The sequence below is a fragment of the Falco peregrinus genome, chromosome 3 (assembly GCF_023634155.1).
Source record: "Falco peregrinus isolate bFalPer1 chromosome 3, bFalPer1.pri, whole genome shotgun sequence".
In the NCBI taxonomy this organism is placed as follows: Eukaryota; Metazoa; Chordata; class Aves; order Falconiformes; family Falconidae; genus Falco; species Falco peregrinus.
Window position 1 is genome coordinate 95,156,434 of NC_073723.1, and position 26,676 is coordinate 95,183,109.

At 43.1% G+C, this 26,676-nt stretch overlaps 1 protein-coding gene across 1 annotated transcript; it reads right to left on the bottom strand.

Annotated features, from left to right (window-relative positions):
- Positions 1–1,287: 1,287 nt before the first annotated feature.
- TXNDC5 (thioredoxin domain containing 5) lies at positions 1,288–26,491 on the bottom strand. Its single transcript, XM_055799248.1, has 10 exons — positions 26,185–26,491; positions 21,019–21,168; positions 18,047–18,152; positions 16,668–16,764; positions 13,111–13,226; positions 11,110–11,196; positions 8,015–8,155; positions 4,995–5,077; positions 2,067–2,196; positions 1,288–1,431 (listed from the first exon to the last, which is right to left on the bottom strand). Exons 1-10 carry the CDS (start codon positions 26,427–26,429, stop codon positions 1,309–1,311), a joined length of 1,278 nt encoding a protein of 425 aa, XP_055655223.1. The 5' UTR covers positions 26,430–26,491; the 3' UTR covers positions 1,288–1,308.
- Positions 26,492–26,676: the final 185 nt, after the last annotated feature.

The following is a 26,676-nucleotide window of genomic DNA, read 5'->3' on the forward strand; positions in this document are numbered from 1 at the left end:
TTTAAAAGTTCATTGCTGTTTTACCTTTTTTTTTAAAAAAAAAAACAAAAACAACAACCAACTCCATATGATGGACAAAAATCAGCATCTTGACAAATTAGTCAAATTAGCCTGTCACCATCCTCATTCCATGAGTTTCTACGCACACGAGACGGCAGAATTCAGTCCTCAGTTTGCTGTCGTCTTTGTATCGTGACAGTCTCTGCAGTGTAAATTCTTTGGCTTTCAGTTATGTCTAACATGGAACATCTTATGCACCAAAGAATAGATCCATATTATAATCCAAGGCACCACAGAGTGCATGGTCCTAGCATTCAAACTTATCAACGCTTACACCTTGGAAAAAAGTTAAGGCTCAAGAAGCATGGGGAACTATTTTACACTACTGTAGAACAGCTGAATGGAAAAAAAAAATTAATTAAACATTGTACTACTCGTTGTTCTCCCAGTACTTGGAATAAGGAGCAGGTCAGCACAAAGTCTGGATTCAGGCGAGGGTAGGAAACACGTCATCAGCTCTGAAGTCTTAACTGATTGTTTAATATTAACGGAGCAGTTATAATAGCGCCTGGCCACTTTGGCTCTATGGAAGTAGAGCACAGTCACTCCCCTGGAGCTGGACGGAAGCAGCCTATGAAAATCCACGTGACACACGTACGCTATGGCATCGGTAATGTTCAGGCACGTGTTACAGTACCATCACTTCCATTATGGCTAGACCTCCCATGCCGAGAGGATTAACAGGAAACAACCAGCCTGGTATCTTCCAAAGGTGTGTGTGTTTTCAACCTCCCGTGACTTTCCATTTCTTAATGAGCAGCTATATTAAGCCAAATAGGGTTCAAGTACAGTTGTAGAGGCAGAAGTGACTCACAGCTGTAGCTTTTACCTTTCTAGCAATGGTGGGCAGTTTGTAAGGATTACTTTTTAACCAAATCTAACCTGAAGACAAAAATATTCTACTGGTGCCCTTAAGCTGGTTTTCTTAATGTATTTTAGTCTCAAAGGAAACCATTTACACTTCATCGCGGGAATGTGGGAATGCAGCAATACTACCAATGCTGAAAATATTCTCAGTTTGCACAGTAACTACTTGTTAGTTTTCCTTCACACACAGGGTAGCATGTCTTTAACACACACACAGAGGGAAGATGCCAATGTTTAGTACATTCAATTTCCTAAAAACAAACAAAAAAAATGCCCCAGTCCCCACCCCCACCCCCAAATACACTGTTTGAAAATTAGCAATGATTGAAATCCCTCAGCTACTGTACAAAGACAGCCAGGGACAGAGCATCCAGACTTTTATTACAATTCATCCCTTGCCTGACGCAAGACAAAACTATGCAGTGATTCAAGGTCTCTTGTTCCATTGTGTTCACTGACTTTCTTTCCACCTCGGAAAAGCAGAAGTGTAGGATAACCACGTACCTTCAAAAGACATGCACACACACACACAGAGAAAAGAAACCTGTTACTAACGTCCAAACTCACTGGTATCCTTCGCTTGTCTTTACCTGACTCTGAAAAGCCACCAAACTCCTCTAGAACAATGGTAAGTCGTCGTAATTTTTTTTAAAAAACCCAACAAACCAAACCCAAACACCACAACAGAACTTCTAACACCAACCTGCCATTTCTGAACATTTGTAAGCAAATGAGATAATACGTGTTCCTCTAGGCTCTTGGAACGGCAGCTCCAGCTCTGCCTTCGGCTGTCTGCCTACCAGCACCAAAAACTTTTTTTCGTGCCCCCCGCACCCCCAGAACAGAACTTTGCCTCAGCTACCACCAGACTGCGTTGGTGCTTTCACAGAGGGAGGAGTCTTAAAATTAGGGACTTCTTCAGCTTTATCCAATAATGAGAATGACAGTCTGAACAAACAGGCCAGGAAATAAAGGGTGTCACCAGGTGCTGCTCTACCTACCCCTTTCTGGCTAAGGGGGGACACAGCTGCGCTGTCACCAGGCACCCGCCACACAGCGGCCAGCTCGGCTGCACCCTGGAGCCCCCTCACGTTGGGTACACAATACTGTGCCGTTCATCTCGGACCTTTCACACTTACCGAAAATCTGTTGCAGACGTTACGTTCCACGGTGCAGTCTACTTCTGCTATTTTGACATCAGTCAAACCTGGAAATTGCTCTTTGGCAAGGTTCTCCCAAGTTGGAGCCAAGTTCTTACAGTGACCACACCTAGAAACAAAAGACAGAGATTTGTTTAGCAGATACACCTTCCAGTTTATCTCTGCTGCCTTGCTGCAATAGCTGTAAGTTTAACTAGCTGCCTGTCCTATCCCCTGATGATCTGGCCCTGCAACTCCCTTGTACTCTAACGTCAGTAAATGAGAGAAGAAAACGAGTGATTTTATGTAAGTTAAGCACTGAAGTAGTTTCTGGCCTTTGTTAGTCTCATCTGGAATGGTATTCTGGACGTCGGTACACTGAACATTTTACCCTACAAAGGAGTATGAAGCCAAATAAAGATGAGCACAGAGAATATTTAAATGCAGGGAAAAAAAAGATCGCTTAGAAACAAACACGGTTTAAGTAAGGTGTAGGACGTCTGTAGTGAAAATTAAGTCTTCAGGTAGCATATGCCAGTTACATAGCCTGAGTTTAATTATTTAAACGAGATTTTAATTTCCCTAAAAAATTTCTTCCAGTTCCTAACGCCCTCCCTGAACAATGTACAGTAAAGTATTAATTTTGTTTATATTTTGAACTTGGCTTAGCCAAGTTCGTAAGTTGAACTTCTTACTGCCTTCAAGAAGAATTCCCAAAGCACTTCAGACTTTAAAACTGCATTGCTCATTCTATTCTAACCCAGCTGCACCTTAATTGGGTTATTAAAACAGCCCCGTAATTGCCTCGAGGCTGGATCAGGGCATTTACAAAAATAACGAAAGATGTCTCAGCAAAAGTTTTCTTAATGCAAGCCACTGTATATTTAAACCACCTTGTTAATACACAGTGACAGTATAAAAGCATTTCTGACCATGCACAAATGCTACTAAACCAGGATGATTTTATGCTTACTATGCAAGTTAACATTAATATTTACCCAAAACTAACTGAAAGACAGAATAGCAAGCAACATAATATTGTTTGCCGAGCCCTACATAAGTTAATCCACTTGGAAGAGAAGAAGGTCATTTATACGCAGAGCTCTACCACTGTATATATGAGTCTGACTTTCGGAGCTAGAACTAGGATACCAGCTACGTAAATATAGGAAGTATTTTCCTAAACGGTGGCTTTCTGAACATCGCAGCCAGGGAGCACACACTGGTTTAAGAACTTCACTCTGCATCCTGAACCACCATTTCTCAGCCTGCCATCCCACAACGATCCGATCTGTGAGATGCAGCAGCACCCCATTAGAATCTCATGAGATGAGCAGATGCTTAAAGTCCGATATTATTAAGAAAAGTTAATTCAAAAGGGACCGTTTCTTTATCTCAAACTTTTCCAGAAAAAGTTTCTCAGATAATGAACTCCTACATATGCCAGCAACTCCTGGGGTTCAGAAATCAGACTCGGAGCTGCTTTGTGCATAGGTGTAAACGGAATTTACCAGCCAGTTCTGCTGGTGGCGGCGTGGCAGCACAGGCACATTGAAGCTCAGTCCCTCGCAGTGCACAGAGAGGATAAAGGGAGTGAAGAAAGCAGCAGTAAATGTGAAGGGGTGTGCACGTGTACGGGCTGGGTATTGCTTAACACTGCGGTGGCAGATCCTTGCCCACATCCAAAAGCAGATCTTTCAGACGTAAGAGAGCATAGAAGTGGCTCTCAAGCAGCAAACCAAACTGCGGTAAAAAAGGTGACGACACTGGAAAAGACTGCATCATTGAGATTATGTAAAATGAAACTTTCCCTAGTACTTCTTGCCTACAATAAGAAACACACTCATGCCTGCTCTCAAAGTTAAGCTGCAATATTTTGATACTCCTGAGCACATTTAAATAGGAGTTGCATTTGTTTGTGTGGTTTTGTAACGGTAACCTTTTACTGCCCCCCCCCAAATATCCTTTTATATTTTAGATACTGCATTAATGGGATGGCTAGTGATGAAATCAGAGATGTGTTATCTTTCACACAGTGAAATACAACTTAATTTTAATCCTTCCCCCTACACTAGGCTCCCTTCTGTTGGCTAAGAGACTGGGCCCTGGGTGAGAAAGATGGCATGCAATTTTCATTAAATTCAATCCACGCACAAGTAAGATGAAGCCTATAAATCAGAGATAAAAATGCAAAACCTTCTTTTTTGTCTCTTAACAGTAAGAAAAGGGGGGAAGTATTTGTCCTATGAGTTCGTAATACTGAGGTCTTACCCCAGCTCGGGTCCCAGGCTCTGCTGGATTTGCCAGTAATGGGACATTATTTCCCCACCCAGTGCTTTCCATTGGGTGTCTATGCACCGTCTGCCTTGGGTCACTATAAGAACATACTGCACGGAATATACTCTTGAGAACATCTCAAAATTGTCACTTGTGCAAATTAGGTTTTTGTTAAGTTATTTGAAGAGTAACAGCCAATTATTCATAGTTCTACAGTCTGTACCAATTCCCAAGTGCTCAGATTAGGCTTCCAAGAGAGGCTGGCTGTGGCAGGATCGGGCCCAAAGGCCAGCGTGCTCTGCTTTCTGAAGACTGGTGATTTGGTACCCTCACCTTACCCTACTCAAGGGATAGCAGCTTGCTAAGTCTGTGGCAAAAGCTTCACTCTCCTTGTTGCCCAGCACTACCTGGAGGCTGACGCAGTAAAGCTTCTCTATCAGCCTTTTCACAGAGGGGAGTCCCAGGAAAGCTGTAACAGTTTGAGCTTTTTTGCTGTACCTTTTCCCAACACATGCGTTCTTCAGTTAATTCGTGTTTTAAATCCAGACAACAAATACAGTACTACGCACAGCTCAAAGACCTACAGCAGCTAATGCACTGACAGCTGAGAACTGCAATAATCCTGAACAAGCACAGGTGCAAACTACTTACCATGGAGCATAGAATTTAATAAAGGTGATCCCTCTAGCAATGGTTGCGTCGAAGTCTTTTTCAGAGAGAGAGAGTACTGCAGCCTGTTCAGAAAGGGGGGGTGGGGGGGAAGGAAGAAAAAGAGAAAATAAAAAAGAAAGAGAAAAGAAAAACAGAGAGGAAAAAAAAGTCAAAACTTTTTGTAGATATAACATCAGCCAAATGAGCTTTTAGCTACCCGAAAGGGAAACTCAAACTGGGAAATATACTATTTATTATTGACAATATAAACAAGAGTAGCAGCAGCACACCTCACTTTTAACCCCTCAGCTACTTTCCTCGCCTAGAGAGATGTAGAGAAATGCGTATTTCACACTGAATCTCATCCGTAACAGGAGAAACAAAACATCCCTATTTTCAGGGGTTTTGCCCGTATCTGAATTTTCAGTTGTTGGGGGCAGGGGGGGGGAAATCACCTTCATTGTAATACACTGTCATGCAAATCTTTCGAGGAACAACCCTGAGAGGAGTTGGCTTGAAGCACATAATGACCATCTGAGAGTTTAATGAGGTATTCAAGGCATCCTAATGATGTCTTGACAGCTGTTCTCTCTCTGCTATATCCCTGTGTTGCACACACAAAACAGTTACCAGAAACACATATTTGCCTGTCAGGAGGACATCACTACATCACTACACCACACTCACATGGATGCCAGGAAGAATTTTTACTCCTGATAACATCAGGAGCAATGGCACGGGAGTGATGGGAGAACAGCACATCATCTGCAGAGAGTCTCATATGAGAGCACAGAACCGTAACAAACTTCATTTCTGTGTGAGAACTTGGGGGTGGGAGGGATTAAAAATAAATAAACTGCATGCCTACAAAAGCTTCAAACTCAAATGAAAGTAAAAGAAAAGCAAAAGCGCAACTCACAGTATTACCAATTCTACTTTAAACCCAGTAAGAGTCTTATGAAGAGAAGCCAAAGAGAAACTTGAAATTACAAATTACCCAGTACCTTTAAACATTTGTCAATAACTGTTAGTTCATGCAATTATTTCACTCAGTTGAACTTTTATTACCTCTAAAGAATTATTTAAAATTATACTTTTGATTATTACATAATTACAAATAATTAAATGAAGAAAAAACAAGCAGTAAACACATATTCTTCTATTCCAAATCTCCTAAATGGGTATGTAAAACAGATGTTCCAAACATTTAGATTCTAAGGTGCCAAAGCTGAAAACCCCGTAAGAATCATCTTCCCCACGATCTGCACAGTAAAACAAATTCGAAAAATCTGTAAATTACTAACAGAATAGCAGTGTGAACTATGTTCCCACAAAAATAGTATCAGATAGATCAATTTTAGCTTGGTTTCTTAGGAAAAGACATCTTACGCGATCACATAATCTGAGCGTCTGATGGTCACTCTACCTTAATCCATCTGGATCATTTTTGAGTAATTTAGTGATGTCTGGCAAAGACAGAAGAGAAGTCTCACAGACACAAAAGTGCAGTGAAAGGGCTGGCAAGTACTTGGCCCATGTAAGACGTGGGGGAATTCATGCACAGGCTCAACACCGGGACATAAATTTGGAGTCTGAACTCGTTTGTTTTGCTGCCCGCGGTACCAGCTGTGGGTAACTGCAGTGTTTGCTGCTACACGGGCTAGCCCCTTGTTTCAAAATTCATGAAAACAAAACCAGAACAAAGGTGTCTGAAGATGAGCGACCAAGAAAAGGTGGCATCCAAAGCTGTGATGTAAAGTTGCAAAGACAAGTTGAGACCTACGCTGTGTCTACTATTATTTGGCAAAAAAATCCCCCCCCAGTTCTTCCCTGCTTGTATGTGTGCTGGTGCATGCAAAGCGTAAGTGGGAATATGAATCACATGTGGTTTGTGTTAGTTATTCCTATAAAAATAGACAACTAATTACTTTCTGCATTGTACCAACACCAGCTCATTAGGATCTTCCAAATATGAAGTCAATTTAACAAAAAATTAAAATGTGACGGGTATAAAAAAATTGCAAATCTATGTTATCTGTAACGTCTGGTAAGCCACTTTATGCCAGATGAGTAACGCTGCTGGAAAAGTCAACTGGGAAGGGTAATGTTTTCATATGAGAAGCTGCATATAAACTGTATTTATATTAATAATATTGATGCTTTTTAATTACCTAAGTTCATTCTACATCACAAGGAAGCATAAATCACCGTCCCTTATTTTCTAGGCATAAGTATGTTTTCCACGTTTCATGAAAAAGTATGCTTGAAAACCAGCCCTAATTTCTCAACCTCACCAATTTTACATTCAGCTACATGAAAAATGGCTGATGAAATGCCAAAGGGATTTAGAAAAGACAGAAAACTAGATGTCATGAAGTACAACCATGCAAAGGTGATAAAGTTATTCCGGTCAATTCCTTGACAACATTCGTAACCCCTACAGCTCCTACAACCAGGATTACAATAAGCCTCCAGACCCAAGGAGCCTTCTTGTCACAGGACACATCAGCCGCATTTAGATCAGTCTCCATAATCTTTGCTTGTTTGTTGTTTCTGCAAATAATCTGTAAGTATAGGAAGGACCCTGGCTTGTTTTAGGGGCTTAGCAGTATGTGCCATCTTCCTGGGTTCAAATGAGAATCTTGCAAGAAATGTTCATCTCCATAGCGATGAAATACACTGTCATACAGCCTGAGGCGCCAGCAGCTCCGCAGACAAAAAAAAAAAGACCGCATTTATGCCACTCTGTCTAAACAACTTACTGTAACCATACAAAAGGAGCCAGATTTTTGTTTTTTCCCTCTTGTCCAATTAGTTCATTAAGTTAGTCAAAGTTTCACTAGGGTTGATGGTCTGATTCCAGTCATTAATTACTAAAAAACTAACCAGGAAAGTATTTGGTACAGTTTCCATCTAGAACTTGTCAAGCTACCAGAGAGAGAGAAACTCATGGAAGACTCGGACAGGCTGCTGGAAGTTTGAACACTTCTAACATCACTGCAAAGTGCAGGAGTACTTACCTCAACATGGGGGGGTTCTGGGGGGGGCTGCGGGGCTTCGGTGGGTTTATCTGCTGGTGGTGCTTTCCCGGAGCTCTGTAGTTGGGAATCCACATACTCCTTTAAGGAATCGAAGTCCCTCTTCCCTTTGTACTGGTCACCCTACAATTATCAAATAGTTTGGATAAGAGTGCATATACAGTTAATCTAGCAAACAAATAATCACCAGAAAAGCCTAAGATTGCCAAGTGTAAGCACATCCATAATAAATATGATTATCTAGTTGTTAAACCTCTCCATGGCATTTCATTCACTCCACGTCTTCGGGATTTGCTATAGATTCTCCTGTACTGAAAGGGAACAACCTAAAATTTCCTTGAAATGAAAGGTATTTTAGAAACGTAGAAACAAGTTTTAGAAACTTTTCCACTTTGACCTTCATCTCTCACTCTAGTCAGCTTTTTCAAGGTTTGGGGTTTTTTTGAACCTAAAGCTACTGCAAGGAACAATAAAATCCCCGTCGCTGTTTGGTGGTGGTCTCTGTTACCATGAGAGCTCTGTCCAGTGCTTCAACAGGGCTGAAAGCCTTGACTTGCATGTTACCTGACTACACAGTCGCTCCCATGGCCCACACGCTTGTCAAACATCCTCAAAACCCCTGAACAGTAAGGCAACGCTCCCTGGGTGCCCAAGTTCACCTGGGAGCAAGAGAAACCAGCTGCCTGCTGTGGGGCAGGCACTTCCAACAGCACCGCTCTCACAGAAGTTCAGTCACATTTTTGAACCTGCACATAAAGCCCTCAACCAGCTAGATCTTCGAGAAGCCACAGTTTGCCTTAGAAGCTTCCCCGTATCTCAGGTACTTTCACAACTCTAGAGGACAAAAATCAGAGCACCTCTGAGCAGCTTCTAGTCTCAAATCCAAACAAAACAAATCAAATCCAAACAAAAAAATCAAAACCGTCTCCAAACTGACTCATGCATGACTGCCCTCAGCACGCTCTGTGAAAATCAGTCCTAATTTCTCAGTTCACAAGAGAGATCATCTCTACGAGACGCTACATATGCATTTTGGGTAAGATTCTTGAGTTTTGGTCCCATGAGGTGCAGGCTACAAGATGTAGCTCCTTTCGCAGATGAGGAATGCTCTTCAAGAAACAGCACACAAGCCTCCATACGTTGGAAGGAAGAACAGACACCTCTCCGACTCTTTCCTGTATCTTTGGAACTTTCTACACATTTTTCTTCTTTTGTCATTGATAATATTACTTGTAACTAAAGCCACTTTCCCCACACTGGGTCTAAATCACAAAGAAATGCAAGAAGCCTGTACCTGCTTTTTTGAATCCATTTCAGCAGGGCAGGGTCAGTGCCCATTCACTCATCCCGGGGTTTCTGCTGCATCTAACCAAGAGGGATGGTGTGACTCAGTTATGACAAAGGGGGTGATGGTATTAGGGACAACAAGGCTGGATGGCTGAAGCAGCTCTCCTCCTTCTCTTCCTCCCCACTTACTGAGCAGTACCATAGTAGCCAGAGAGATTTCCAAGAATTTCTGGGTCAGATTATTGGAAAGTTGTTGGGAGTTGGTTTGTGGTTTTGTTTTAAAATATATTTTATCAGCCCATGAAGAAACATGTGATTCTGGTGGCAGTATGCCACCAGGGAATACCACATTGCCAATGGAGAAAAGCCAGTCTGATGTCAACAGAAATATACTGTTCAGACTAATGGCTGAGATTCAGCTTTACCAAATACAACAACAGTGATCTGACTTTTTCTTCCACAGCACTCTTGATTAAAGTAACTCCAAGCAACTCAAACTTTAATAATTACAAAGGGTCCAAAAAAAAATAAATTAATCTGGCTTGTCGAGAAAAAACACAGCAAGCTTTTCTAGATCAAGATAGTATGGCTCTGGCAACGTATCTTGCCGTTTGTATTTGATAAATAAAAATAAAGCACGTGGAAAATCATTCTGGAGAAACAGCAGAAGACTTCCTTAGACTCAGGGCACATAGAGGCAAACATTTCATTAACTGAAAACTCCTCTCACCTTGGACCCGCTACCACATTTCACTTGAGCAACTCCCTCAGCTTCCAGTTCTGCTCCTGACACATGCCAGGCACCGCTGCTCGAGTGGTAACACGGCTGTGTAATTCCTGTGTGAATCAGGTTGGGATTCAAAAATCCAGGTGCTCCTTCATTTTAATTCCATGCAGTGACCTGATCTTACAGGGGTGCTGACACCAAACCTCCCAGGCACCGCTATGTACTTCTGGCCACAAAACTGCCACGAACAACAGCCACTAAAGCGGACTGAGCAGGAAAACTTTCACCTCTGATACTGTAGATGTTCAAAAAGGAATGCAAGATGAATGGGGCAAAATCCCAAAGCTTAGCAGGTAAGAGCTGAAAGCAGAGTTCTGGGTTCTCTGCTTGCAGACCTATTTTTAATGTCAATTTAATACATACAATTAATCTTGAAAGTGTGAAACAGATGCTATTTAACACTACTATTTATAATATGTTTATTTGTTGCTGTTCACGTGCATGGTATTCGTAAATATTTTGCTTCCCCATAACTTCAGAATATTGTAGTACTTTGAACTGCTACAAGGAAAAATGCCAACTGGGCCCCACAGGACACTCCCTCACAGTGTCATATGAAGGGTTCAGATTTATTAAGAAAGAAAATTTGCATCACTTAGGCACCACTTACAGATAAGAACCTTCTGATACACATTGTGAAAATTACACTATTTTTTATTATTTCTATTTGATCTATGTTTTTGTGTTCCATAGGAGGTAAGGCATTAAGATAAAAGTAAACCCAACCCAGAATTCTCTCACAGTAGTGTAATTGGAGATACTGCTTGCAGGTTTATGGACATCACACCAGTTATTTGAGAGCACAAAGAGCAAAACGTCTAACTTTTATCTGTGGAGGAAGTACACCTCTTCCAGTACATGACTGAACCTCCAGCACCTTTTCTCTCACAAACAGACTTCGTATATGCCCACCTGTTTGATTTTTTTTCCAGGACATAAGCACAGTCCAAGTATTATTCAGAAAAAAAATTGGTGTGATCTTTTGCTGAGCTTGCAGACTTACCTTCTCACCATTTCTAAACCACAGGAGTGTGGGATAGCCACGAACTTGGGTTTCAGAGCAGACTTCATAATGCTGAGTACAGTCAACCTACGTTTGGGAGAAAAAAAACCCACAAAATTATTCAGCGCATAAAATAAACATACAACAAGCATCATAGCTTCTCTTACGTTCAAAATCGCAGAAAAATACAGAAACGAGCAAGATAATGCTTAGCAAAACTCAGTACTAAGAACTGTCTTGAGAATGATTATATCACGTAATTTCAGAAGATGTGCCAACAAGTTAACTTCACTCCACGGGAAGTTCCAGTGCACAGCAACATTTAATTCTAGTATGTCATAAACCAATCTGTAAAGTTATCAGTTTATAATCTTTTCTGAAGCAGAAAAAAAACAGGTAACTTCAGCGTTGGAGCCTTGTCTTGACTTGGATTTTGAATTTTACATTAGAAATACTTTGCTCCAGATCCCTGAAGATCAATTCCAAAGATTAAACAGCATCCAGCCAGCAGGCATCATTGCTGTGAAGACGCTATTCCCCCAGATTACATAAAGGTCATGGTTCAACCATCTTAGAAACAGTTGTGTTTCTTGCTTACTTACAGACTTACAATCTTAGCCAAGACATGTTTCAAGCAATTTCACAAGGTACACAGTTACACAAAATTGACTAGGCGTCAAGAGAAATCATAGTTGCTTTATTAAATAGCAATTATCAGTAACAGTAACTGCAAACACGACAGACAACTGAATAAAATGAATATTTTTTTTTTTAATTTTTCTCTGGGTATCAGAGAATGGTAACTTCAAGAAGATACTTCAGCTAAGCAAAGATCTTACCAGACAGCAAGCAAGGTTATCAAAAAGTAAATCAGCAGATTGCAACATCTGGTACAGACAGCATCAAAGGAGCAAAGCCTCCAATATTTTATTCTCAGGGGGAATCTAATTTTATATCCACCAGGTTTCAACATTATATAGATGTCTTCTGCAAAGTTCAGTTATGCTGACCTGCTCTGTACATCTACAGCGTACCTAAATTAGCAGACTTTCAAAGGCAATAAAAATAATTTAAGGAAGAAAGAAGTCTAGTTCATCACCCCTAAACAACAGCTGAAAGTGCTACGAGGGCAGAGGCAGGGGAGATAGCTGGGGTTTCGTCCCTCTGCAGGACTAACACTGCGAACTGTTACACAGTCTTTCAGATCAGTAGAACCACTCTGAAAGCTTAAGGACACAGAAACTGAGCCTGGTCACTTTTCCACCGTGAAATACAGAAGGACTCACATCATGTGCCACCTGGACTTAGGTATGGGTCAGCAAATAAAGCCAGTAACTGCAATTGCCAGACCACCTCCATACCTCTGCACAGAAGTCACTCCACGTAAAAGTAACAAGCTCCCATGGTAAATACACCACAGAACCTGGTTATCAAACCCTAAGGGAAATAGTAAAGCAGGACAAGATATCAGTTTTTAAGGTGGAAGACCCCCCTGAAACCTTCAGAAAGTTCTATGGAGGTAAAGAGTGTGTGTGGGGGAAAAACAACCAAGAAATAATTAATCATAAGCAGCCCTGTAGGTCTAAAACTTGCTAACAAATCCAGTGCTGTAAAAACCACATTAGAAGTCACTTTCCCACTCAAAATAAATACTAAAATCTATCAAGTTCTGACAAAGGGGAAGCACAATAAAAAAACCACATCTCAAAATATTACTCCCCCCATCCAAAGCATTACTTATTTCCAGCTCTCTCTGAAACATCAAGGAGCTAGCTGTGTTTCCAAGCCCTTGCTTAAAATGAGGGAGTCCTGTCAACTGTGGATGTGCAAGAAAAACAATAACCATCCCAAAATTCAAACAGAAACAATGACTATAAAAGGATTTAAGAGGTGACAAACAAAACAATTGTTATTTACAAATCACAGTATGAAAAGCATGATATTTGGCTGAAACATTTATTCACACAAAACACATTTTCAGACTAAGAGCACTTCACCTACCTTGCCAATCTTGACAGTTTCCGAATGCTCGAAGGCTTGAGCCAGCTGTTCCCAGGTTGGAGCCAAAGCCTTGCAATGACCACACCAAGGGGCAAAGAATTTTATAAAGTGATTACCTTTTAAGTCAAAGAAAAAAAAGGAAAAACCAAACACATTTAACTCATTTGGAATGAACTTGGCTGCAATTAAAGACTAAGTCCTAATCTCAGACTGCAAATTTATCACGGTATTTCCTGAGTTAAAGATAGGAAGCACTGAATCAAAGGCCAGGACAGAATACTTCAGCAATTAGGTTTTCAATCTGTATGCAGTCCTACAGTATTGCCAATTTCACTGAAAATCCAAACAGCTTCACAGCCTCAAGCCAACAAATGAGATATTAAAACTGGTATTTTGAACCTAACCATTTGATACGATGTCTAAATCTACGATATCAATCACTTGCCCTATTACAGAGTAGAAAGAACCACCAAGGAACATGTGTTCTGTAACAGCATAAATGAAAGTAAGTATTAGACTTCAACTTAAACACTTCTTTGGAAACACCACTGCACTAAGTCCATGAACTACCTAAACAATTTTGTTCAGCTTTCCATACTCCTTTTTCTGCCCTGCTCTTTGTGTTTTCATGTCAACTAATGAGAAATCACTGCCTTTAGCAGGTGTTTGCAGGTGTTCATAGAGGAGAGTCTCCGTACTATCTCCTACTGTTTAAAGTATAATCTTAATTGCAAAGTACCAGAATATGTAAATTCCTTCATTTAAGATTACTATTAACTCAAGATGCTGCGCAGTTTTGCACACAGCAAGGCAAGGCTCTGTTAATATGAAATAAAAAGTAAATTAAAATAAGGGAAAAAAATAACTTGAAGGAAACACCAGCAACTAGAGAAAAGCTCTTTTTAACAGAATTATTCATAATTCTTTGAAGACAGCTTTGGGGATGTTATTACCAGAATTCATTTCTAGTTTGAGGAAGTTCACGGAAGGAGGTCAGAGGAAAGGCATCACAAGGTAACTAGGAAATGTAACCTCCAGCAGCAGGTGTACTCTAACTTGCCTGGTCTGCACATGGAAGACTTTCAAACTGATCAACATGGTTTGCTTTGGTCCAGTAAACTGCAAACTGAAGTTTCTCATGAATGAATAAGAACATCTAGTCAAAATTAGCAATTCTGTACCACATACTCTGATACACTGTCTTCCCTGATAGAAAAAAATTTAAATTCTTCTTGCCCTAGAGCACCAAAAAGGTAAAGGGAGACTTTTTAAGAACAAAAGTCAACCTTCCAGCAGCAACTGCTAAGCCTCCTGTTAAGTTTAAGCACTGAACTACTTGTAACTGAAGTCAAGAGCAGACAACAGCTTTACAGGTGTTCATAAACCTACTCAGTCATCAGATACAACCATGAGAATGTCTCTTCTATGAATGACAATGGATACATAATAAAAAATATCACAATAAAATATTAAAACATTTACACATACACAAAACAACCATCTTCTCAGACTGTAAAGTTGTTTAACGTTTAGCATCTCCCTGATGGCTTAGGGAAAAATCCATGAAGAATTTTGATGTAATTCTGTGTTAATCCACATAGGCTGGGAAATTTTAAGTTAGCCGCACAAAACACTCTCTTACGCTTGAAAATATTTCTCATCAGTTAATGGTTACTTTAAGAAGCTCTAGTATCTACTTCACGGGTGGTATCACATGGGCATAGATAAAATTTAATCCGGCCTTTGTTTTTAGGAAAACAGATAGAGATGGTAGGATCATCTCTTGTTACAGCAGCCCAAAGTTTGCTCATTCTCTAAAAAGCCACCATGTGCGGCGTGAAATCTCCCATGTTAGGTATCACTCCTGGCATTAATTATAAAGCTTCCAGACAAAATATTTTTTAAAATGCCAAACAGGTGAAGTGTTTTGCCCACATTAAATTCTGCAGGAAGGAAGCTAAACAATATCAAATAAGGGGCCAGACTCAAGTGGGATGGGGGCAGTAAGGAGGAAGCGGGGTGGATTATATTTATCCAGAACGGCAGCCTGGGAGTAAGAACAAGCCAGCATTTAGGGAAAGAGGAAACTGGACTTGCAAAAACACAAAGTGAGTGGCAAGGCTGTGACTAAGCAAGGAACTCAGCGAAAGAGGACAGTTTAGTCAAGCAAGCCCCACTAGCTTCTTCCATGTGATTAGGGGCTTGAATTTTACTGCCTTCTGAGTGCAGTGCCGTTCTTAAACTTTCTTATGGTCTGCAATATGTAATTCAACTCCTGCATTTCTATACAGTCTGTAGTTCCGTCCTCTTTCACTAGGTGTTACTGGAAAATAACAGTGGGAAGGAGGTACCTTGAACACTAACAACTCTGTTGCAGGCTTCCCACTACTGATGCCTCTGCAAGTATGCAGCAGGTTTGCATGGCAGGGTTTTGGTGGCAGGGAGGCTACAGGGGCGGCTTCTGTGAGAAGGTGCCAGAAGCTTCCCCCATGCCTGACAGAGCCCATGCCAGCCGGCTCCGAGATGGACCCACCGCCGGCCAAGGCTGAGCCCATCAGTGACAGTGGCAGCAGCTCTGTGATAGCGTATTAAGAAAAGGGGGGGTGGGGGCGGGGAATCTGCGTCAGCAGAACAAGAGTGAGACTATGTGAGAGCAACAGCTCTGCAGACACCAAGGCCAGTGAGCAAGGAGGGGAGGAGGTGCTCCAGGCACTGGGGCAGAGATTCCCCGGCAGCCCACGGTAAAGACCACGGTGAGGCAGGCTGTGCCCCCAGCCCGGGGAGACTAACGGTGGAGCAGACCCCCACCCGCAGCCTATGGAGAACCCCACGCCGGAGCTGGGGGTTGCCCACAGGTGCTGTGACCCCGTGGGAAGCCCGTGCTGAAGCAGGTTTGCTGGCAGGACTTGCGGACACATGGAGAGAAGAGCCCAGGCTCAAAAAGGTTTGCTGGCAGGGCTTGTGGACTTATGGGGGCCCCACACTGGATCAGTCTGTTCCTGAAGGACTGCACCCCGTGGAAGGGACCCACACTGGAGAAGTGTGTGAAGAACAGCCACGCATGTGGGAATGGCTCATGTTGGAGAAGTTCACGGAGAACTGTCTCCTACGGGAGGGACCCCACGCTGGAGCGGGGGAAGAGCGTGAGGAGTCCGCCCCCTGGGAACAAAGAGGCGGCAGAAATGAAGAGTGATGAACTGATCCTAACTCCCACTCCCCGTTCTGCGCTGCACTGCTTGCAGGGAGGAGGCAGAGAAATCGGGAATTACATTAAACCTGGCAAGAAGGGAGTGGGGGGGGGAAGGTGTTTTGGTTTTTTTCTAATTTGACCGGTACTAAATTAAACTAGTTTTTCCAAGTTGAGTCAGTTTCACCTGTGACAGTAATCACTGAGCCATCTCCCTGTCCTTGTCTCAACCCAGAAGCCTTCTGTTATATTCTCTCTCCCCTCTCCGGTTGAGGAGGGCAGCGACAGAGCAGCTTTGGTGGGCACCTGACATCCAGCCAGGGTCATCCCACCGCAAAGCAAGTATCTCTTGCTTATGAAAAAAAGTTACCTTCTGCTATGTGCATCTTGAAATTGTCTGCAGAGAGTTCATACATTCCCTGCTTAGGTTCAGGGGCTTTTGGTGGTTCCACATCAGATTCTGGATCCTATTAATAAGAAAAATTAACTTTTATTTGTTTTGTACAGTGAATACACAGTATTTGATTCCTGTATCACACCACTCTGGGGTAGTGTTGTAAACCCTGTACTCTGAAATTTTGAATTCCCAAAGCAATGTCCTTATTTAGCTTGATTTAGGTATGTAGTATTTCCTAATAAATGACTACTTGAAAGCAAAATGTGAAAAAGACTACCACAGAAAAAAACTATCACAGTCACTGGAACAACAGAGTCTTTCACTGGGCTATAGTATAGTCACAGAGCACAGTAACTGCTATGGCATTCATCACATCACCATATATTAATACACTTCGATTACATAAAAGTTCCTCCATAGCATCACACAAGAGTTACATCTGCCATCGCTCCAGTTTCAGTGGTCTTTGGACTTTTTAAAAGTAGTTGGTGAAAAAGCTGTTTTCCACTCCCCTAATGCTGGAAAGAGGGACAGAACGGCTTCATGAAGGCAGCAACAATGGGAAAAGAGCAAACGCTTTATAGCTATAAATGGCAGCAAACCCACTGGCCCTTCAGCAAAAGCAAGTGACTACTTTCTAGATACTGTGGTCAGAGCTGGAAAGAATTGTTTAAGAACCTCAAAGTACATCTCTTAAAATAGCTTACCATTTAATGTTTAATTATTAAAAAGACTACGTTTATTTAAATATAACCATGTTCTAACTGTGGCTCAGCAATCACTGCAGCTTTATATTGATTAGAAACAGCAATCACAAATGTAATTTTAGGCAAGGCTTGGCTACTATATGTAAGTGCTACCCCTAAACCCAAGGCTTTTCCTAGTTACGGTATTAGCTTAACTTGCCTAACCAATTATTTTGAACCCTTTCTTTAGGCTACAACATTATTAGATAATAACTGAGCTAAAGATGGCATCCATATTTTAAGAGATAATTAAGCCCAACACAAATGCAATTTATAACATATTGCAGCTAAACCGCTTTTGCTATTCTGGAAACATTATGGCCTACAGGTGTCACCTGAATTGACGCTAAGAATTGTATCCTAAAATCTCAAAATGTTAAACATTAAAAACTGCATTACGCACTGCAGTTTGGAATACAGGAAAGAAAGGGCAGGTCACAGGACGACAGCTTTAATTACTGTTCTGACTTATGTGGAAGCTGTTCCATAGTTATTGCCACCTGACTTTTATTCTCAGGAGCAGATTTCCTCCTAGAAAATGAAACCTAATGAACAGAAATGATAGATAAGCAAGTCTGCAGAAGGCAATATTTCCTTTTCACTTACAGATGGTTCCTCATTTAGTTTCTCCAACATCCAGTTTTCCAGTGCCTGGAAGTCCCGAGGGCCTTGGTATTTCAGAGGTTCTTGTCCTGGTTTAAGCAGCTTTAGGCTAAAGGATCAAAATGTAGAAAAGTGAGGCAAAAAATTTCACATAGGAAACATTCTCGGAAACCTAACACACTTTGCTAATCCACAGCAATGCAGCTTGGGCTGCAGTAACAGCTCTCTTGGCTATTGACATTAGCATCAGGCATCTCCCTCAAGTTAAAAGGTCATTGCTAGAACTTAGGATGCTTTTTCATTCCCATGTAAGCTTTTAAAGGAGACTTTTGAAACAGCAAAAAGAAATACCATGTTAAAAATTAACATAGCCTAATATTACTTTATCAATAACCAAGAGTGCCTATGAATCCTACATCAGTTTGTCAAAATGCATCAATTTTGTTTTGTTCACCCCTCTCCAAAGGAAAAATACCCAATGCTTATTTTCCCAGGAAATCTTCTCATGTTTTGTTCCCCGACTGCTCCTGGAACGTAGGACTTTTCATATGGTATTAAACTGATTAAAAACACACTGTAACAAGTCAACAGGACAAGGAGGTAAGTGACTGCTTGTAGGGACTCAAGACTTCACAACTGTAACATTTAATAATTGCTATCAAAACTTTTCTATGAACTACCTAAAGCTCCTTCTATTAAATATTTAAGTTAAAATTGGAAATATATTTGGTAAAGGGGCGATATCGACTTTGGACCTAGCCTAATTCTTTAAAGCAAACCATAGTTTCAGTTACTACTGTCACCTAGCCCTCAGTTCCCCTTGCCAAGCTGTCATTTTGTATTGCTGCTTCTTTTTCTTGAAATGTTTATCTGTCTCCTTTTTCCACAGTTGGAAGAAACTAATATATGAAAGTGCTGAAAAAACACATAATGCAAATACACTCAAAAGAGAGGAGCTCCCACTGTCTTTTCTATTTAAGATATTCTTGAATGTTCCTTGTGATGACAGAAAGTCAGAATCTTTTGAGGGGAAAAAAAGGCAACTTCATAAGAAGAAAACAACAAAAATGAAACAGAAAAACATCTAACACACGCCTCATGGCAATACTTTTGAAGAGTAACAAGTGAAAAAAAAAAAGACAGCAGCTTAGAGATCCAGCTACACCTTTATTTTCTTCAAATGAGGGTAAGTTTTCTCTAGTTCAGTTGAGAGAGTGTTTTGCAGCACTACATAATCCTGAGACAACTGTACTAAACAAGCGCAGGGACCCGGCTCAGCCAGTTTTACTCTCAGGGGTATGGAAAGGGGATGCAGCCTTTCCTTTGACGGGTGTTTGGAAAAAGCAGTGCAGAGACCAGCACATCCTGGACTTGCAACAATCCCTCTGTGCCTGAGGAAGCTGTGAAATTTCCCTTGCTGGAGGTTTTTAAAAACAGGCTAGTTACAAACTGACTCAGACAGGAAGAGAATTGATATCATGAATTCCCCTTCATCTCTGTATTTCTATACCTAGCAGATGACTGGCTTATTTTTTACACTTTTCAAGCAGATGAAAGCAAGCACTAACTATTCCTAGACATTCAATGACCTTAAAGGGGTGGGGCGGGGAGAGCAACTACATGCCCATTCTTTTTTTTCTTATTCAAAATCCCTGCCACCCCTTCTATTTTACAAGGAACAGCACCACGATAAAAGCCGTTCAAATATGCAAAGATGACCAACACTCACTTTCAGGGATACTAGTAGAGTTATAATACTCATTTTTCTTGGTATTTCTATTGGAACTAAACCACAAACTGCCCTTAAGGACAATTCCCATTTAAAAAATGACTTCGCTATCTGTAACTCTCAACTTCTACTCAGTGGCACTCATCTGCATCAACGTGGGTGCGGCCAGGAGCATATGTCAAGGTCAGGCTGCTGCTGGGGTCACCAGTAACACCAGACAAAGTAAGCAAAGGGAAGGAAACTGAAAAATACAGGCTGTGGAAGGGCTGCAGATGATTACATTCTCCACTTATCCCCACTAAGGTAAGAATTAGCAAAGCAGTTGAAACAACCCCATCCATTTCTGCAAGAAGCTTTAAAGATGACAAGTAAAAGAAATCCCTTTGCTCCTTTTTGGCACACAAAATGGTCAGGGCTGGAAGGGACCTCTGGAGAGCATCTACCCAACCCCCTGCTAAAGCAGGTTCTCCTAGAGCAGGCTGCACTGAGTCACGTCCAGGCAGGTTTTGAATGTCTCCAGAGAAGAAGACTCCACAACCTGTCTGAGAGCTAAAAAGAAAGCATGCATATCTAACCCAAAAACACTATCCAGACTGATCTCTCAGAGATACTCTAGATCACGTTCTGCCTACCAAAGCTGAGGTAGTGAGACACACATCTTTTATAACAGGGTAAGTTTAACAACCTTAAACTCCAAATGAGTTTCTCCTAGATCATTACAAGCAAAACTACCTTTAAAAAGTCAGTAAAACATCACTACTGCCACGCTAAGTGATAATATTAATATATCATTTTCTGAGCACCAAATTCACTCAAAAATTTAAGAGATCACCTATACATTGATTATGAACGCTGCAGTGTACTGACAAATTTGTGACAAGTTATTTTTAAAAGTACTGTTACCAGAGACCAACTTTATCATGCATGTCACAGCCGTATACTGTAAGGTTGCTTGAGAAAGAGGTAATCCCAGAGAAAAGAAAAAGACAATTCTGGACCTCATTTAAACACAGCCATCTTCCAAGACATAAAACAGTCTCCTTTAAAAAAAGAAGAAGAGTAAGAGTAGTATGCATCACACGATACTTGGCAACAGGGTAAAAAGGCTTAAAATGAGCATATGAGGTCCAAAGGGCTACAAAGAAACCCACCAAAAAATTAGCTTAGAAGTTAGCTTCAACAAATTGGCAGAGGATCATGGAAAACTAAAAAAGAAAAATAAGAGCAGACATCCTTTTATACTTACGTAGGGTATCCACGGACGCCAAATTCAGAACACAGTGGAGTATCTGTAGTACAATCTACTTTGACAACGTAGACCTGCGGGTTTTCCATGTTGTTGTATTTATCTCCCAAATCATTCCAAGTTGGCTGGAGACGCTGACAATGTCCACACCTGCGACAGAAGGAATAAGATATTTACTTAATAGTTGCTCTTGTTTAGAGAGGAATGGATCTATGGAAAAGTCATATGTGGAATGGTCGGAGATTCTAGTAAGTTCAAAAATAGTTAAATCAGAAATCTTCCATACTCGAGCAGTGTTACACTAAACAACAGTGAATACTATTAAGAATTTTAGGACGCTGCAAACACACCTCATGTAAAAATCATCAACAGATGAGAACTTTTTGCTACTATCCTTTTACATTACAAAGCCTACTGAACATCTCCTGAACTTAATGAGGCTATTAAGAAATGCACTCTGTCTTCCAGCTTTCTCGAAAAACCCTGCAAGGCTGTCTAGCTTTCTTTCCACTCTAACAATTTCAAAGTACTGTGTATTTTAGCAGCAAGTAAGAAAACAGTTTCCAGCCTTTTTGTAAGGCCATTTGTGCTTCTGTGCATCACAGGAACTATAACTTGCAAGTCATGAAACCCATTAGGACCGATTCCTAAACAAGGTTGCTCAAGATCTTCCCGTACCATGCTTTGTCCCAGCAGCACACCATTAACTAATTGTATCTGCATATACACAGAAAACTGGCCTCATACAGTTGCTGTAACAGCAGCTCCCTGGAAGCAGAATATGGCTACTATTCTCATTGTTTTCCTAGTTTTCCAAGTCATTATGGCAATACCCTATTCCTGTAACTATGATGAAAAATTAAGGAAAGGATTTTCATTTCTCTTTAATGGCTGCTTTTGACAACCCTCCAAGATATCTGAAAATACATAATTGTATTAACAGAAAACATTCTCAGCCTGACAGTATGAAAACTGTTATTGCCCTTGGCATGACCTAGACAGTCTACTTTGTAAGTAACTATTAAAACACCATTAGGACTTTGGAGAAAGTTGTTCCCATTTAAAACAGTTTCACTTTTACAATGTTTTTGAGTCCACTTGTAGAAAAAACTGCATGGATTCCCACCTTACCAGGTATCATGATAGAATTAAGGCAAAAAAAAAAAAACCAACCCAACAACAAAAAAAACTTAGGATTTACTTCAAGATAAAGAACATCTGACCTTAATATGGTCCCGTTACAGCCAGGCGCAGTGGATCACATATGCTCCCACTAAGTGGGGGAACACAAACTCCAGTATGATCTTATTTTGAATTGTCACGGTGAAGGGATACAATGTGTTATTACTAAAGTTAAATATTCCTTAAATATTTAACTTCAGACCGAAGCCCCTCCACAGTCAACTCTTTCATGCTGCTTGAATTAAGAGGAAGATTTTGGATTCCCTGGTCCTTTCCTCTAGCAGTTGCAGGGATTTTAAACACTGAATGAATACTAACTGGGGTTAAACAACAGAGCGTGGAAAACTAGGTAAGGCAATCTCAAGTAATTAACCCGCTGTTTAAGTGCAGAACAGAGCTGCCTTGTCCATATTTAACACCATGATCTCTGCTGTACACAAAGTTCCCCCTTCCCTTCCTTCTTCAGATTATGTAAGATCAAATTGAAAATGCTCATACCTGAATCAGTAATCAACTAATCAACTAGTTTGTCACTCCTGGTTTGCAAAAAAAATTCTGCATTACACAAAAGAAAATACAACCCAAGACAGTCCCTAAAATACTTTTTCTGAAATTCCTAAGGTGTAGCTGCAGAATATATAAAACTAGAGAAGTCAAAAATAAAGAGAGCAAGACTGTGCAACATCACACACCTCCCTTTAGCCCCATGTACCTACACAGCCCGTCATCGCTACCACTCTACACCGCATCAGCAGGGCTGGAGAAGGAGCCAGTCCTGCTACTGGGGATGGTGGAGACCTGGGCATCAATAAGGAGTCCTGGTTTTCCCTCCCTACATGGGCTAGCAAGGTGCAAGCATTCATAATCTCTGTTTACAAATGTAAATGAAGATCCAAAAGAGACTAACAAGGCCATAGGAAAGATCCACCTTTCTGGGAAAAAAAAACAACAAAGAAACCCCTGCTTCTTGTACACCACTAACGTCAGGGGGGATGGGTGCGAAGACATTATTTGTAAGAGTTTGCGAGACAGGTTGCCCATTTTAACTCTGAGCAACCCTGTGCCACAAGTGCTCATGCCTGGGGATTATTTTGCTGTGGCAGAATCTATAAAGTACAAGGCTGCTCTACTGCACGGAGCCAGGTGTATCACAGTATCAGCACCTCTCATCTGCAAAACTGGATGGCAGACTTCCTGGGCTGTGACAAGAGATGCAAAGGTACATAGGGACCATATATGTCAAAACTGCAGTTACTGATAAGCCCTCTGCAGTCACTGAGAAGCACAGACATTTCTGGATGCCACCAGCAGAACTTGAACTCTGCAGCTAGCAAGGGCAGCTCCACAGCAAGACACAGCACAAATCATTACCCAGTTAAAAATGTTGGTAGATCCTGGGACAAACAGGCATAATGATACAAGCAGCACAGGACCAGTCTCACTCTGGACAAAAGAATCCAGCTAAGGTAAAATCCAGTCTAATGGAGTTCAGTTCAACAGCAGCAAAGCGGTGATCCAAGTCTGTTTCAGCTCAGTGGACTTCCAGAGGTTTACCAAGAGACCATGTATATTGAAACGATCTGTAATGGTCAGAACACCACAATGAAACTGCTGATTTGAGATTCCTTCCAGCTAAGGAAGCAGTGGAATCTCATTCCTTTGTAGACACGTGACTGGCATGGCCCACATGTTAGGAATACCTGGTGCCACTGAGACAGTAACCTGCTTATAGTTCTGTCCCTTGCCAAGTGCAGCTACCAAGAGGGACAGCCTGATGACTGAAAACCCAAGTCATTTGCCATCAGATGTCTAAGAACATTCTTTTTTGGAGTAGCCCACAATATTTGAAACAAATGTAAGACCTCATGGGTACTGCTGCTATCTGGAAGCGAGGCCCTCAGCAACTTGTGTTTCAAGAATCTGGAAGGGAAGGACTGTGTCTGCTTTAACCCAACTCTTACTGGTAGCACTGAGGATGCAACATTAGCAGGGTCTGTAGCAATCTGAGAGACAATCCTAGCTGAACGTTGTTGGGTTGTCGGCTAGGCTTGTCCCTTGTAACTACAAGGAGCAGTGCCAAAGCACATGCCTCTGAGAGAAGCATTAGGAGATTAGCACATTAACATCACCTAGGAATAGGGCAAGAGGCTCCAATATAGACTCCAGGGCTGTCAGGTTGCTGCCTGATCCCACTGATGATAAAACTACTGGTGTGTATAAGCACCCCTCTTGAGCACTTGGGTGTTCCCTTTGCCTCTCTTCCCCTTTGAAACCTGGCCCCTGTCACTGCCTGTCAGGAGCCAGGAGTCCAGACCAAGGGTCCTGAAGACCCAGAGATCTGAAGAAAGCTTGCTAAGGGTGTGAAGAACGTGCAGAGAAGCCACAAGTCTGGGAAATGATGCAGCTCCCTCACACTTAAGTTGGGCAGCGATCCTCGGCCCTCCCAAGGGCACTGCGTAGTCCAAGTTTGCAAGGCCAGTGCTCTCTTTCATGCACGCTGAGGATGTGCAGCAAACTCTGGACTCTGCAACAGCCCTTTTGGCACAGGGTGTCCTTACAAACGGTGCGCCAAGATAAAAGCTCATCTGGTTTTAGGGATGCCTGTGAAACAGTCAGTCAGAGCTTGGACAAACACAGATATCACCACCTGAAAACAAACCAGAGCAGAAGCACTCCCGTTTTGCATGGGCATTTCTTAGGCTTTGCAGCACTCTCAGGCAAAGGTCCTTCACCAGCAAGTCAGGCATCCTCCACTTCTGTGATCTTCAGAGAACAAAGGCAGGCATCTGCTCTTTCAAGCTTTTGCTTTACATTTTTGTATGTCATAAACAAGTCGGTGTTAAAAACAAAAACAGAAGTACCTACTCTGTTTTGAAAGGAAATCCTTGATTTCAAAGAGCATCATGACTCACGTATGCCTCAATGGCAGCATGTAAATTTGGGATCAAAACATAACTTTTGCACATTGTTCCCTTAACTTCATTTTATCTAAATTTAAGAAAACTTGGAGGGAAGAAAAAAAACCCAAAACCAATCACAAAACAAAGGCCAAAACCCAAACAACCAACCCTAACACAAAACTCTCAATAACCTCTACTGGATATTCGTAAGTCGAATAAAAAAGGGCTGGGCAAGAGATGAAGAGGGGAATATGAACAGCCACTAGAAAGGTGCAGAGATGAGAAGTACTGGCCTCTTGGCAGCTGTAACATCCAGCAAAGCCTGTTCTCCGGCTCCTCTCAACTCCCTCGTGCCAAACCCGCCAGCCCAGGACAAAAGCCCAGCAGGTCTCTTGCAAATCTGGGAACTCCCCAGCTCCGCTACGGCTGCCTGCGGCCTTGGGGGCACAGCACTGCCCTGTGCTGCTTCCACCGCAAATTCACCCTTGAGTTTTGCGATTGCAAGGCGAACGTAACTTCAGCAACGAAGGCACCTGTGAGACTGGAGGCACAGGGTGCCGGTCACCACACCGTAACTACGGCCACACGCAGGGGCCGCGGGCTCTCGGCCTCTCCGAGGACCCCGAAGCAGCCCGGGGAAGGGCAGGGGGGGCGGCAGGGGCCGGTGCAGCCCAGCAGGGCCGGGGATGGCCCCGCTCGCCCCCCGCTGCCCCGGCGCAGCGCCGGCCCCGGCAGCCCCACGCTCACCCCGCGGGCCCTGGGGAGGGGGCGGCCGTCGGGGCCGGCCGAAGCCCCCGGCAGAGCCAGCCCGGCCGCGCAGGCCCGGGGCCCGGCACACGCGGGGCTCCAGCTCCCCCTCCCCGGCCCGGCGCTCGCACCCCCCGCCTGCCACTTAACGCCCGTGTCCCCCCGCCGCCCCCGGGGAAGGCGCCCGGCCCGGCCCCGGCCGCTGGGGCTCCGGGCGGCGCGACCCCGAGGCCGCCCCCGCCGCCGGCCCGGCCGCCTCCCGCCGCCACGTCAACGGGGGAAGAGGCGGGCAGGAGGGCGCCGCGCCGCGCCGGGCCCCGCCGCTCCGGATACCCACCACGGGGCGAAGAACATGACGAAGTGGGGGGCGGCGGCGGCGCCGTGCCGCAGCATCTCCGCGTTGTAGAGGTGCCGCCCGTGCGGGTCCGGGTCCGCCTCCGCCGCCGGGCCCGCGTCTGGGCCTGGCTCCGGGCCCGGCTCCGGCTCGGGCTCAGCCCGCCCCGGCCGGCCGCAGAGCACGATACCGAGCACGGCGAAGGAGAGCAGGCGCCGCCAGGCCGGGCCGGAGCGGAGCGGAGCCATCGCAGCACCGGCAGAGCGAGCGGCCAAACCCCGGGCGGCCGCTGCCGCCTCCGCCCGGCCCTCCCCGCCCCGCCCGCCCGCCGCGCACGGCGCCCCGGCCGGCTCCGGCCCCCGCCCCCGCCCGCCTCCCGCACCCCGCACCCCTCCTCACGGAGAGCAACAAAATTGCGCTATTTCCCATCTATCGTATTTATACGTGACCTAGAATATCTGATTTCATGTTATATAGCAATTATATTCGCGTAGA